The sequence below is a fragment of the Dipodomys merriami genome, unplaced genomic scaffold, assembly GCF_024711535.1.
Source record: "Dipodomys merriami isolate MVZ:Mamm:240054 unplaced genomic scaffold, mDipMer1.0.p SCAF_62, whole genome shotgun sequence".
In the NCBI taxonomy this organism is placed as follows: domain Eukaryota; kingdom Metazoa; phylum Chordata; class Mammalia; order Rodentia; family Heteromyidae; genus Dipodomys; species Dipodomys merriami.
In genome coordinates, this window is record NW_027206202.1 from 2,084,149 (window position 1) to 2,097,737 (window position 13,589).

At 56.7% G+C, this 13,589-nt stretch overlaps 1 protein-coding gene across 8 annotated transcripts; it reads left to right on the forward strand.

Annotated features, from left to right (window-relative positions):
• The first annotated feature begins 1,256 nt into the window (after positions 1 to 1,256).
• On the forward strand, positions 1,257 to 10,657 carry LOC138815024 (SH2B adapter protein 1). 8 transcript variants are annotated; one of them, XM_070004260.1, is made up of 10 exons: positions 1,257 to 1,382; positions 3,391 to 4,427; positions 4,788 to 4,889; positions 5,112 to 5,203; positions 5,312 to 5,487; positions 8,271 to 8,474; positions 8,649 to 8,860; positions 8,974 to 9,142; positions 9,603 to 9,702; positions 9,881 to 10,657. In XM_070004260.1, exons 2-10 carry the CDS (start codon positions 3,480 to 3,482, stop codon positions 9,897 to 9,899), a joined length of 2,022 nt encoding a protein of 673 aa, XP_069860361.1. In that variant the 5' UTR covers positions 1,257 to 1,382; positions 3,391 to 3,479; the 3' UTR covers positions 9,900 to 10,657. The 8 variants fall into 8 exon arrangements, with proteins under 8 accessions (XP_069860361.1, XP_069860359.1, XP_069860356.1 ...); XM_070004258.1 differs by lacking the exon at positions 9,603 to 9,702 and having other exon boundaries at positions 8,974 to 9,195; XM_070004255.1 differs by lacking the exon at positions 9,603 to 9,702 and having other exon boundaries at positions 1,297 to 1,382.
• Positions 10,658 to 13,589: the final 2,932 nt, after the last annotated feature.

Consider the following 13,589-nt stretch of genomic DNA (forward strand, 5'->3'; position numbering starts at 1 on the left):
GTTTTTCCAACTCTGATCTGTCAGATGCATCCTTGAACATTTTTCTGAGTCGGGGCCTTTATCCATTTCTTGTGTTAGTTGCCTCTGTTCCATGGTCAGGTAGTCGGTTCTGGACATTTTACTGGGACTCTCAGAAAAGATGCATGTTCCTTCCACCAAGTCACTAAGCGACTGGAATTTCACTTTGGAGATAAGCCATCTTGCTACTAGAGAGACCAGCTTGAGCTGGAAGTCCAACACATGGGGAAACAGAACCAGTGATGAAAAGCCAGAGCTTCCTCAACTTCCTTTGGGTCCCTATATTCATCTGATCCTACTCCATTCTGGACTTTTCATTACTTCAACTACGGCAGAGCAGGAGTCGCTGAGAGACTGGATAGCTGGAAGATCTTTGTTTACACATGACTTCAACTCTCTTCTATGCCTACCTGGCCTTGACACCTGTGGGTTTTGTTGTTGTTTGTTTTGCTCTGTGGTGGGGTTTGAGCTCAGGACTGTCCCCGCGCTCTTGCTCAAGTGCAACACTGTTAACTGAGTCACAGCTCCACTCCCGGTTTTCCGGTGGTTAATTGGAGCTACAAGTCTCATGGCCTTTCCTGCCCGGGCTGGCTTCGAACCACGATCCTCAGACCTCAGCCTCCTGGGTAGCTGGGATCACCCTGCCACGGGCTCCCGGCTTGACGCACGTCCGAATCCGACCTCACTGTTTATTTCCCCATCTTTCTTTCCCGACTTCAGAGATGGACTCCCTCTCCCGCCACCGCCTGACCCCTCTCCGCGGAGAAGCCAAGGTCGTTAGGTTCGGGCTCCATCTTCTCGCAGGGCCTCGCCAAGGTCACCCGCTCCTCCTCCGGCCCAGCGGCCCGGGGCAGCGTCCGCGTCCCCCGGCGCTCTAGGCCGCGGCCGGCGCGCGGCAGCGCCGTCATCGTCTCGCTGGTCCCCGGCGCTCGAGCTCGGCGGCTACTCTAGCACGCCGCTAGGGCTCGGGACTCTATCCCCTTCTCTATGGTGGACGGCTCTCCACCGTCCCGAGTCTCCTCGCGGAGGGCCTTCCCGCGGCTACCTCAGTGCTCCTTGTGAGTCGCAGCCGCAGAAGCATCTGGAGCTCCGCCAGGCTCCCCGGGCTCCTCGGCTCTGGGAGGGGTCGGCGCGGAGGGGGCCGAAGTGCATCCGAAGGAGCCGTTCTCTCTCGCCGATCTTCTCTATGGTCGCTTCCTCCGGAGGGGAAAAAAAAAAAAAAAAAGAGGCGGGGGGGGGTCCCTGCGCATGCGCAGATCCGGGCTGGGCGCTCGTCGCCGAGGGGCGGGGGGCGCAGGGAGCGGGAGCCGCCGCCGCCGCCACCGCCGCCGCCTCCGGAGCTAACCGCGGGGACCGAGATGCAGGTGGGACCGGAACCGGAACCCCCCCTCTTCCAGTGTCTCTTCCTCTCTGCGACCCGACCCCCGGCGCCTGAGAGGAGCCCTGGGAGGAGTGGGCGTGGGGGGCCCGGGGCCGGGGGGCGCTCGCGGAGTGCGGCACCGCAGGGCCCCGGGAAGGGGCGCGGGGGGGGGGGGGCGGCCCGCGAGCAGGGCCGGGGCCGAGTGCACTGACCACGAGGCCCGCAGGGTCCCAGCCGGGAGCGGAGCCTGCACCCGCCACCACCCGCCCTTCGGGAAATGTCATAACTGAGCCCAGAAGGCAGGTGCACCGGGAAATTGTGTTTGTGGAGTCTTGATGGGCAGGAGGGAAACTGAGTCACCGGGCGCAGAAGCCGCGGGGTCAGCGGGTTGGGAGGGGATTGGGTCTGCTGGGCGGTACGGGGGGCGGGGGGGGGGTTGGGTGGGCCTGTGCGGGCCGAGGGGCCTCTGGCTGGGGACATCTCAGCAGTGTCTGCACCTCTTGGCTCCATTCCCCTGGTGTTCTGCCTCCCGCATCTCCTGGCTGCTGGTGGTTGGTTTTGGAGTTGTCCTTATGGTGGGGGCCGCCTGAGCCGTTTAGGGTCCTGGCCAAAGCGGGGGGGGGGTGGGAGGGGGAGAATGCAGAGTTCGAGGCTGACTGTGGGTTTGAGCAGGAGGAGGTGAAGGTTGCTGCTGGTGTGGGGGAGACACCTGAGCGTCCCCGGGGCTCTCACACCTTCCAGTGTGGCGCAGCCTCCGGTTGTAAATTCTACACCCAGCTCTGCCACTTGCTAGTTGTGACATTTGGGGAAGCTGCTTTCTTTCTCTCTTTTCTCTTTTTTAGAAAGTTAGCACGCTAGTCCCCTTCTGCCCCCCTCCCCCCCAAAGAGAGTAATAATGGCAGTCATTTCTCGTGTTTGCTTTGTGTCAAGCACTGATGTTCCATTTCATTTCGTTTCTTCCAATGCCTATCAACGGTAGGGATCATTAGCTCTGTTTCAGTAGACAGGAAGACTGCAGCTGAGTGAGGATGTGTCATTTGTTCAAGATCACACAGCTAACAAGTGGCTGAGCCGGGGTTCAGCCCAAGTCTGACTCCAAATCCCATGGCCTTGGGCATTGCCAGGTTAACCAGCCTTTGGGGTACATTCCCTGGGGGTAGAAAATATCAACAATCCTAGGGCCCCAGAGCCTGCCCTGTGATGACTGAATTTATGCTGTGGTCAGCAAAGACTTGACCCACCCCGCCATCTTTCTTTTTTATGGTGCTGCTGCCACTAGGCCCCAGACTAAAGCCCTCCCCCAGCCCGCTGTACCCATTCCAAATTTCCTTCCCTCAGTGCTTGGGTGATGGGTTCAGCTTCCATAATGACAGCTGCTTTGAGCCACCCTGTCCATGTCTTGAATGAACAAACTCTTACCTCCGAGTTGGACTTAGGATACTTGAGGGAGGGTCTCTTTAAGCTGGATGGTTCCAATATCCCATCAGTCCCTGGTGAGCTGGTGTGGTAAGCAGTTTGGGTTCTCTCAAGCCCTGGGGACAGAGACTGGGTACTCGAAAGCATAGCAGAGTGGACCCAGTGTTGTAAAGCTTGTCTGAGTTTTGGTTTTCTCCTATGAGAGGTTATGACATCTTCTCCCAGGGAAAGGTAAGATGACTCCATGGAAGCCTCTGGAATGGCACATGGGAAGTGCGTGACAGGTGGTGGAGGATCTGTTTTAAGAGAAGGGCAGTGGTAACCTGGAGTTCTTTGTGGAGGGAAGTGTTCCACACCTCCCTTGCTCCTGGATCACTTTCCGAGAGAGAGGTCACAAAGGCAGCCGGAGAAATCCTGTGGGGACAGCCTTAGGGCGCGTGGGGTGTGCAGATCGGGAAGAGGGAGAAGCATTTGGGTTCTCTCCCCGATTGTCCTCTGAGGGGATGAACCACATGAGGGGTCTCTGGCTTGGGTTGGGATGCCCCGTCCCACCTCTGCAGTGACTCTGTGTATGTGCCTCTCTCTTCCTCCTGCAGCTGCTGCCGCTCACCCTGTGTCTCCTGGCCACTTCCCTCTTTGCTGCCCTTCCCCACAGGCTCTCCCTCTCCTCCTCCTGGGGCCCATCATGAATGGTGCCCCTTCCCCTGAGGATGGGGCCTCCCCCTCCCCGCCCCCTCTCCCTCCACCTCCTCCTCCAAGTTGGCGGGAGTTCTGTGAGTCCCATGCTCGGGCTGCGGCCCTGGATTTTGCCCGCCGTTTCCGCCTCTACCTGGCCTCCCACCCACAGTACGCGGGGCCTGGCGCAGAGGCTGCCTTCTCCCGCCGCTTTGCTGAGCTCTTCCTGCAGCACTTTGAAGCCGAGGTGGCCCGGGCCTCTGGCTCCCTCTCGCCACCTGTCCTGGCCCCCCTGAGCCCTGGCCTGGAAAGCCCACCACCCAACGACCTGTCCCTTGAGAGCTGCAGGGTGGGTGGGCCCCTGGCGGTGCTGGGCCCTTCCCGATCATCTGAGGACCTGGCCGGCCCCCTCCCTTCCTCCGTCTCTTCCTCTTCTTCAACCTCCTCAAAGCCGAAGCTTAAGAAACGCTTCTCCCTCCGTTCGGTGGGTCGTTCGGTTCGAGGCTCGGTCCGTGGCATCTTACAGTGGCGGGGGACCGTTGAGCCTCCCTCCCCAGCTGGGCCCCTGGAGACCTCTTCGGGCACCCCAGTCCTGGGTGGAAACAGCAACTCCAACTCCTCTGGTGGGGCTGGGAACATTGGTAGGGGACTGGTTAGTGATGGCACGTCCCCTGGGGAGAGATGGACTCACCATTTTGAGAGGCTGAGACTCAGTCGAGGAGGGGCCTCCTTGAAGGACGGAGCAGGGATGGTGCAGAGGGAAGAGCTCTTGAGTTTCATGGGGGCTGAAGAGGCCGCTCCCGACCCTGCTGGAGTGGGGCGGGGAGGAGGGGCATCTGGGCCTACCTCAGGAGGAGGAGGAGGAGGGCAGCCTCAGTGGCAGAAGTGTCGCTTACTGCTTCGGAGTGAAGGAGAAGGAGGAGGAGGAAGTCGCCTGGAGTTCTTTGTACCACCCAAGGTGAGCCCGGGGGGGCGTGTATGTGTGTGTGTGTGTGTGTGTGTGTGTGTGTCTGTGTGTCTGAGCAAGTGATAAGAGCAACCAGAGTGGTAGCGCAGTCCTGTAGGTAAGCAAGAGGGTTCATCAGCAGCCCTGTAGGTAAGCAAGAGGGCTCATCAGCCAGGAACAGAACTTTTCTTCCTCATAAGAGAGAACATAGCTTTGCTGACCCTCTGAGCTAGCCACTGCTAGCTGGTGGGGCAGCACCGGACAGCAGTCCCCAACTTCCCCGAGAGACCTAAAAAGGACGGTGAATGTGTGGAGGGAAGGGAGAGATCTCAGCACACCAATCAACTGGCTCTTGCTGCTTCTCCCGCCAAGGCATCACGGCCCCGACTCAGCATCCCCTGCTCGACCATCACAGACGTCCGGACAACCACAGCCCTGGAGATGCCCGACCGGGAAAACACGTTTGTGGTGAAGGTAGGAACACGGAACCCCTGTCCCCAGGGAGTACTCATGCCAGGGAGGAAGCTCTTGGCACATTGTAAACAAACAGCCACGGCTAGAGCGTGTGGCTTTGCGTTTTCTGGAAGGGGGCTAGAGAAAGGAGATGGTCTCATTCTTCTTAGGAGTAGATGTGGTCATGGGACTCCTCCCCATCCCCTACCCCGGCTGAGGCCCTCCCTCCTTTGGGTCCTGTAGGTGGAAGGCCCCTCGGAATACATCCTGGAGACGACTGATGCTCTCCATGTGAAGGCTTGGGTGACTGACATCCAGGAATGCCTGAGCCCAGGGTGAGGAGCCTGCCTTTGTCACGGATGGGCCTGGGCGGGAATGGAGAGCACTCTTGTACCTCTCTCCTGGTGATCTTCTCGCCAGCAGCATTTTTCCTATCTCTACAGACCCTGCCCGGCTACCAGTCCACGTCCCATGACCCTCCCTCTAGCCCCGGGGGCCTCCTTCCTCACAAGGGAGAACACAGAGAGTCTGGAACTGCCCTGCCTGAATCACTCAGAGAGTCTGCCCAGCCAGGACCTGCTGCTGGGACCCAGCGAAAGCAATGAGCGCCTGTCACAGGGTAAGGTGGCACCTCGAAGGCCTGGAGGTCTCCCAGCCCCGTGGGCAAGGCTCCTGTCCTTTCCCTCTCTGGAGACTCTTCTGAGCACACCATTCCTGTGTCCTGTTGTCCTCATCTTTTGGCCTCAAATATGCCAAGCACTTTCGGGCCACAGAACCATCATCAGCCCACACAGGCCCCAAGCAAACTCATAGCTATGCAGCTTTCTATGCCCAGCCTTCCACTTCTGTAAGTCTCCTACAGGCTCCCGTGCTGGCCCACGCAGGTAATGATTTCTCTTTTCCAAGCTTCTCGAACACTGTTGTTCTTACTCCGTATCTCTGCTGAAGACTCCCAAGTTTTTGTTTTGTTTTTTTTTTTTGCCTCTGTGCTTCTTGGCCTGACCAGACTCTCCTGTACACATAAGGAGACAATCCATTTTATCTACTTCTTGAGCCACACCCTTAGCCTAATTCACCTTTCTCCATTTTGGCTTCTACTCTACCCTTTCCCTTTCTCCTGACCCTTGTTTTCAGTTTCACCTTCACAATGCCTAAACCAATGATGGTACTAAGCGAAGGAACAAAGAAATCATAGACTCTTGGAGCTAGAGTGGACCTTCCGGATCATTAGATCCAGTGGTCTTGGCTCCCTGAAGGGGGAAGAAGCTTTTCTGGGGTCACATGAGGGACTGTGGCAAAGATGGGCTCCACCCACCTGGTTCCCGAGCCCCTTCCACACACGCTGATCTCTTGGCACAATAGTGGACATTTTTGTAGGCCCGGGCCTGCTCCTCAGCAGACATTCAGGAAGTCCTTGTACATGGCTGGTCCTACGCTGGGCACCCTCTCCCCTCCCCTGGACACTCCAGGAGAGTCAGATGTCTGAGATGAGCTCCTTGTCCATTGTGGGCTTAGTCTAGCTAGGTTAGTAAGACCTTGCTCTTGATTTCAGAAAAAATAAGTTCCTAAAACAGAGAGTCTGCGCTGTAGCCTCCCAAACAAGCAGCTTGGGACCTCAGGAGGTAGAGAACAGGGAAGGAGGAATAGAGAGACTGCTTCCTAGAGCAGGTGAGAGCACATGGCTTGAAGGGGGTGAAGGCTGGCCCAGAGACCTGGTGGAGGAAGACGGCCAGGATGCTTGGGAAGCTGGTATAATAGATGAAATGGGCTGGAGTAAAGAACACATGGGGGCTGGGCGCCAGTGCCTCATGCCTGTCATTCTAGCCACACAGGAAGCCAATCAGGAAAGACCCTTATCTCCTATTAACCACCAAAAGCAGGAAACGGAGCTGTAGCACTACGCTTGGGGCAAAAAAAGCTCAGGGAAGGCATCCAGGGCTTGAGTTCAAGCCCAAGGACCGGCACACACACAAAAAGAACACATGGGTTCAATGAAAGATCAAGTTCAAGTTGGTTTAGCTTAGGGGGAGTAACAGAAGAGGAATATTTTTGTAGTTGTTTTCACAGTACTGCAGTCTGAACTCAGGGCCTGGCACTTGCTAGGTAGGTGTTGTACTACTGGAGCTATTTTTTCCCCCACAGCAATTAATTAATTAATTAGTTAATTATTTTTAAGTGCCTGTTTTGGGGCTTGAATTCAGGTCCTAGGCCCTGAGTGTTTTTATTTGAGGCTAGTGTTCTACCACTTGAGCCACAGCTCCTCTTCTGGTTCTTCTGGAGCTAATCTCACGGACTTTCTTGCCCAGGATGGTTTTAAACCTGGCTTTGAACCACAATTCTCTGATCTCAGCATCCTGAATAGCGAGGATTACAGGCATGAGTCACTGGTGCCTGGCCTCCCAACCTTTTTTTTTTTTTTTTTTTACTTTAGTTTGTTTTTCAGATACAATCTTCCACTTCTGCCTGAGTTGGCCTTAGACCATGATCCTCCTATCTCTGTCTCTAGAGTAGTTAGAGTTACAAGCATGCACCACCACACCAGGCTCCACACCGGGTTTTGAGAGAGGTTCTTGCTAAGTTTTACCTTGTTTGGCCTTGGACCACCATCCTCCCACTTCTGCATCCTAACTAGCTAGAATTAGAGGTGTGAGACACCATACTGAGGTCCTTTTTAGTTTTTCTGCGAGTGTCTCCCTCTATAGCTAGGCTGCCCTTGAACTTGATGTCTTCCTGCTTCAGCCTCCTGAGTGTGTGTCACCTGGCAGATAGAAAAAAAAATTTTTTTTTTTTTGGGTCTGTCGTGGGGCTTGAACTCTGGGCCTGGGCGCTTTCCCTGAGCTCTTCAGCTCAAGGCAGGTGCTCTACCACTTGCGCCATAGTGCCGCTTATGGTTTTCTGGTGGTTAATTGGAGATAAGAGTCTCACAGACTTTCCTGCCTGGGCTGGCTTTGAACCACGATCTGCAGATCTCAGCCTCCTGAGTAGCTCGGATTACAGGCGTGAGCCACCAGCACCGGCCAGATGGAAATTTTTTGATGCCTGTTAGTGTTAGGAGCTTTGTCCTGTTAGCCAAACAAGGGACTCGGTTATTATTTGGTGGTAGTGAGGTTTGAACTTGACCCCATGAGCCACACCTGAAGCCCCAAAAGGCTCCTCTAATGTGAAACATTTGAACCATCTGTAACCGTCTTTCACCTGACGATTCAGAAAAGACATAGGGACATTTAGATCCTAGGACCTCCTTGCAATAGCTGCAGCCCCTCAGCAGTGCACCAAGCGTTAAGTTGGAGGTTTCTGGTCCATACTATCAGGGATCACTGCCAGTGGGGAAGCAGACCAGAACCAGGTCTCCAGAAGTGACGTGTGGAGCCCTCAACCCTGCCCTCCTCCCTTTCCTTCTAGGGGCATACGGGGGCCTCTCAGATCGGCCTTCTGCATCCATCTCCCCCAGTTCTGCCTCCATTGCCGCCTCCCATTTTGACTCAATGGAACTGCTTCCCCCAGAGTTGCCCCCTCGCATGCCCATTGAGGAGGGCCCCCCAGCAGGGACAGCTCATCCTCTCTCAGCCCCCTACCCTCCCCTGGACACTCCAGAAACAGCCACAGGTACCAGAGGGTGATGTGTGTCTTGCCAGGGCTGCTTGCCTGCCTTCCTGAGGCTCTTGTCTGGGGAGTAGCGTGCACCTGAGCTGGGAGGAGGGGGGGACGGGGGCCGAGGGACCAAGGAAGAGCAGGGCCTCCCTGACGCCCCAATTTTTCCTCCCTCTCTCCCTCCTGAAGGGTCATTCCTGTTCCAGGGGGAGTCGGAGGGAGGCGAGGGGGACCAGCCCCTCTCAGGGTACCCTTGGTTCCACGGGATGCTCTCTCGACTCAAGGCTGCCCAGTTAGTGCTGGAAGGCGGTGCCAGCTCGCATGGTGTCTTCCTGGTCCGTCAGAGCGAGACAAGACGGGGCGAGTACGTCCTCACTTTCAACTTCCAGGGCAAGGCCAAGGTGAGTGGCCACGAAGGAAGCCGCGGAGCGCGCCGTCTGTGCGCGGGGCCGAGGCTGCAGCCGCAGCTGGCCGGGGCCTCGGCCTCGGCCTCACTGGCTCCTCCTGCCCTCAGCACTTGCGCCTGTCGCTCAACGAGGAGGGCCAGTGTCGGGTCCAGCACCTGTGGTTCCAGTCCATTTTCGATATGCTCGAGCACTTCCGGGTGCACCCCATCCCTCTCGAGTCTGGAGGCTCCAGTGACGTGGTCCTCGTCAGCTACGTGCCCTCCCAGCGGCCGCAGGGTGAGCAGAGCAGGTCTGCCGGGGAGGAGGTGCCCGCGCACCCAGCAAGTGAGGTGTGTGTGCCAGGAAGGCGGGCGGGGATGGAGGCCAGGCCGTCAGGGAGAGGGGCCGTAGAGACCCTAGGCAAGGGGGCCTGCGTGTGCGGGCCAGGGATGGAGGAAGGCGGAGCTGTAGGCAGGCCGAGGCTCCTCCGGGGCCAGGAGCAGTGCAGAGCGGGCTGGTGCATTCCCATTCCATTGGCTCCCCCGTGCCATCATCGTCTGTCTCCTGGCTTCATCCTCCCAGCCCTGTCTTTGCCCTCGTCACTGTGACCTCCTCGCTTTGGGCCTGCCTGCCCTCGTGGGGGATGCTTGGTGATCCCCCTCTCCCTCCTCCCTTGATGTCTGATGGTCCCTGTCTGATCTCTCCCTTTCCCCCACCCCAACGTCCCCATCTGTCCCCACGTTACCCCCTCCCCCAGGCCGGGAGCAGGCCGCGAGCCATGCAGGGGTGTGCGAGGGAGATGGATGCTACCCCGAGGCCTCCTCCACCCTCCTGCCCTGCGGAGCGAGTGACTGTGTGTAAGTGTGGTCCTCCTCTCACCGCCGCCCATGATCCATCCTTCATGGAGGGGGGGGTGCTCAGGAGACGGGTGTGGGGGAGATAGCACATGGCTCCTGGGGGGGGCGAGCGAAGGGGAGGCCGCTGCCAGAGCTCGCCTCCCTCCACAATCAGTGTCTTCTCACCATTCCCATCCAGAGCCGAGCACCTCCCATGACCCACCCCAGGCCCCTGAACCCCCTCCATGGACAGCTCCCCCACATCCTGGGGCAGAAGAGGCGGCGGGGGCGCCAGAAGTGGCGGCAGCAGCAGCCACAGCAGCCAAAGAGAAGCAAGAAAAAGAGAAAGCGGGCAGTGGAGGGGGCCAGGAAGAGCTGGTCCCCCTGGCTGAGCTGGTCTCCATGGTGGAATTGGAAGAGGCCATAGCACCTGGAGCGGAGGCCCAGGGTGGTGCTGGCTCTGGTGGGGACGCGGCCATGACCCTGATAGCGCAGCTCCAGCAGTTACCACTAGGGGGCAACAGAGAAGAAGGGGGCCATCCCAGAGCCATTAATAACCAGTACTCCTTTGTGTGAGCCACCCACCCACCCTCCACTCTCCTTGCTCCCCAGCCTTCGGTGGAGAGGCCAGGCGGGGTGGGGACATAGAGGAGAGTGGGACTCCGCTCCCCACATGCTTCCTGGCCCTTGTCAGCCAAGGGCATATATGTTGGTACGAGCAGCCATTCGAGAGCCCTGCTAACTCCCCAGTTTGTACACTACAGGTGCCCCTTCCCCACTGGGGACTTGGGCTCCATTACCTCCCTGCGGGGCTCCTGTGCTCAGTCCCATCCCTGGGGGCCATTTCCCCACTTAACCACCCCCCAGCCCAAGCAAAGGGTGAGGGGGAAGGGCTGTCAGTTGTATTAAGATTGTCATTATTGTTTTAAACAAAACAGAGCAGCATAAATCAATAAAAGGGTTATCTCAGTTCCATGGTGGTGGCCAGTCTTTGCAGTGGGGCCTGGGACAGGCGTCCAGAGGGCTTACTCTCCTGTCCCAGAACCTGAGCTTCAGAGCTGAGGGGCCAGAGCGCTGGGTTTCAGGGCCATGGCTTTGCAGGCTGGCTGGTGTGCAGAGCTCAGCAGTACGTCTTGGGGTTTCTAGCACATTCCCTTCATGCAAGTGCGGCCCACAAGCCATTTGTGTGGTTTTGTGTGTGTGTGTGTGTGTGTGTGTGTGTGTGTGTGTGTGCACATGTGCACAGGCACACATCAGTACTAGGGCTTAAACTTGGGGCTTGGTGCTGTTCCTGAGTTGTTTTGCTCAAGACTAGCACTCTACCGTTACAGCTCCACTTCTTGCTTTTGGTGGTTAATTGGAGAGAAGAGTCTCTTAGATTTTTCCTGCAGAGGGCTGGCTTTGAACTATGATCCTCAGATCTCAGCCTCCCGAGTAGCTAGGATTGTAGGCATGAGCCACCAGTGCCCGACTACAGGCCTCTCCCCCCCCCCCCCCCCCCCCGCTCCCATCCTGGTGCTTGAACTCAAGACCTGGGCCTTGTCCTTGAGCTCCCTTTGCTCAAGGCTAGTGCTCTACCAGTTGAGCCACAGAACCACTTTTGGCTTCTTCTGAGTAGTTTATTAGCAATAAGAGGCTCAGGGACTTTTCTCTCTGGGCTGACTTTGAACCTTAATCCTCAGATCTCAGCCTTCTTAGTAGCTAGGATTAGAGCCATGAGCCAATGCCTGGCTACAGGCCTTTTTTTTTTTTTTTTTTCCTTTCCTGGACTCAGGGCTTGGACATTGTTCCTGAGCTTCTTTTGCCCAAGGCTAGCACTCTACCACTTGAGCCATAGCACTCCTTCCAGCTTTTTCTATATACGTGGTATTGAGGAATCAAACCCAGGGCTTCATGCTTGCTAGGCAAGCGCACTACCACTAAGCCACATTCCCAGCTCCAGGATTTTCGTTTTTTGTTTTTGTCAGAGAGCTTGAACTCTGGGCCTGGGCACTGTCCCTGAGCTCTTCAGCTCTAAGCAAGTGCTCTGCCACTTGAGCCACAGTGCCACTTCTGGTTTTCTGGTGGTTAATTGAACATAAGAGTCTCGTGGACTTTCCTGCCCCGGCTGGCTTTGAGCCATGATCCTCAGATCTCAGCCTCCTGAGTTGCTAGAATGACAGGCATAAGACACCAGCTCCCAGCGCTCCAGGCCATTTTTTAAGGCCCTTGACATCATTTGGTACATGATAAGATCCACACAGATGCTTCCTGTCAGCTGCCTATAGCTGTCTGACTATATTGATAGTTTTGTGTGGCATCAGAATGGTGTTATAAATCTCCAAGTGGCCCTCAGTAGCAAAAAGGTTTCCTGTCCTAGGTCGAACAGGACAGTGGATAATAGCATTAATGGTCACTGAGAGCCTTTCCTGTGTTGAATTTTTTTGCAGGGGGGGAGGGGCAGTACTGAGGTATGAACTTGGTCCCTCACACTTGCTAGGCTGGCACTCCACAACTTGAGCCACACTTCCATCCCTGCATTCTTCTGGTTATTTTACTTTATTTGCTAGTCCTGGGGCTTGAACTCAGGGCCTGGGGCACTGTCCCTGGCTTCTTTTGCTTAAGGCTAGTGCTCTACCACTTGGGCCACAGCACCATTTCCAGCTTTTTCTGTGTATGTGGTACTGAGGAATGAAACTCAGGGCTTCATGCATGTTAGGCAAGCACTCTACCACTAAGCCACATTCTCAGCCCATTTCTGATCATTTTAGAGATGAAATCTAGCAGACTTCTGCCTGGGCTGTCTTTGAACCTCAGTCCTCCAGATCTCTGCTTCCTGAGTGGCTAGGATTACAGGCATGAGCCACTAGTGGCCAGCTGTGCAGAACTTTTAAGCTTCCTATTCTAGAACAAAAGTAGGAAGGGAGATGGGGTGGGATAGGGCCTCAGTGTCTGTGTTGGGGGTGATGTAAATGTGGCAGTCTGGCTGGCTGCTGGGGGGCCCAAGACCAGGCAGGCCGCCCCTTTTGTCCGAACGGAGTTAGAGACCACGTAGCAGTGCACTGGCTTCCAGACCTTAACCCCCATGAGCAAGGTATGGCCACTCTGGGCCTTGGTATCCACTGTAAAATCTGAAGGTGCATCTCAGTCCATGTGGCTGACATGAGTTCTGTGGCCTGGGTAATATGGTTCCCTTTGAGTTTCCTTAAACGTTCAGCTTGCAAGTCTGAAGAATGGACGCCTGGTTGGGCTTCCACATCCGCCCCAGCCCACAGATCACCTCCCTTACCTGAGCTGCTGTGCCCCAGTTTGAACCCAGCCTCTTCCCTCTCTAAATGCCTTCTGTGGCTCTGCCCTCCTCCAACAGAGGGCGCTCTGGCTCTCCAGAGGGGCAAAGTCTCAAGACTCCCACCCTACTGTGCTTAGCCCTCCCACCCCCTTCCTCTTGCCATCTGTCTCACTGCCCCCCACCCCTAGATGCCCCTCAGCCTCTGCCCCACCTCCAGGAGGCCCGACCCATGCTCATGACCTTGCTATTCTGGGCCCTGTGTCCTGTGGGGAGATGGACAGGGGACAGCTGGGCACCCAGGCCACCCAGGCTAGGGGCTGGCCCAGGGAAGCCTGCTGGCTCTCCCTGTACTGTCTCATCCCTGGGGCTCCCCAAATCTTGGCCTTGGGAGACTAGGGATAGAATTGACCCTGTAAGGGGGAGGGGGGCGGTGGTGGATGAGACTTGGAGACCTGGATGCTGTGTTCTCAAAGGGAGAGCTAGCCAGGGCTGGCTGTGGTGCCCCGGGGCAGGCAGGTCTGATCCTCTCCTAATCTAGCAGCAACTGGTGCCCTGAGTCTCCCCCTCCCCCAGACCCCGCCAGCCTTCAGGGAACTTGCCTTCCAGAGATGGGGACAAGGGGTGAGCATGAGGACCCCCA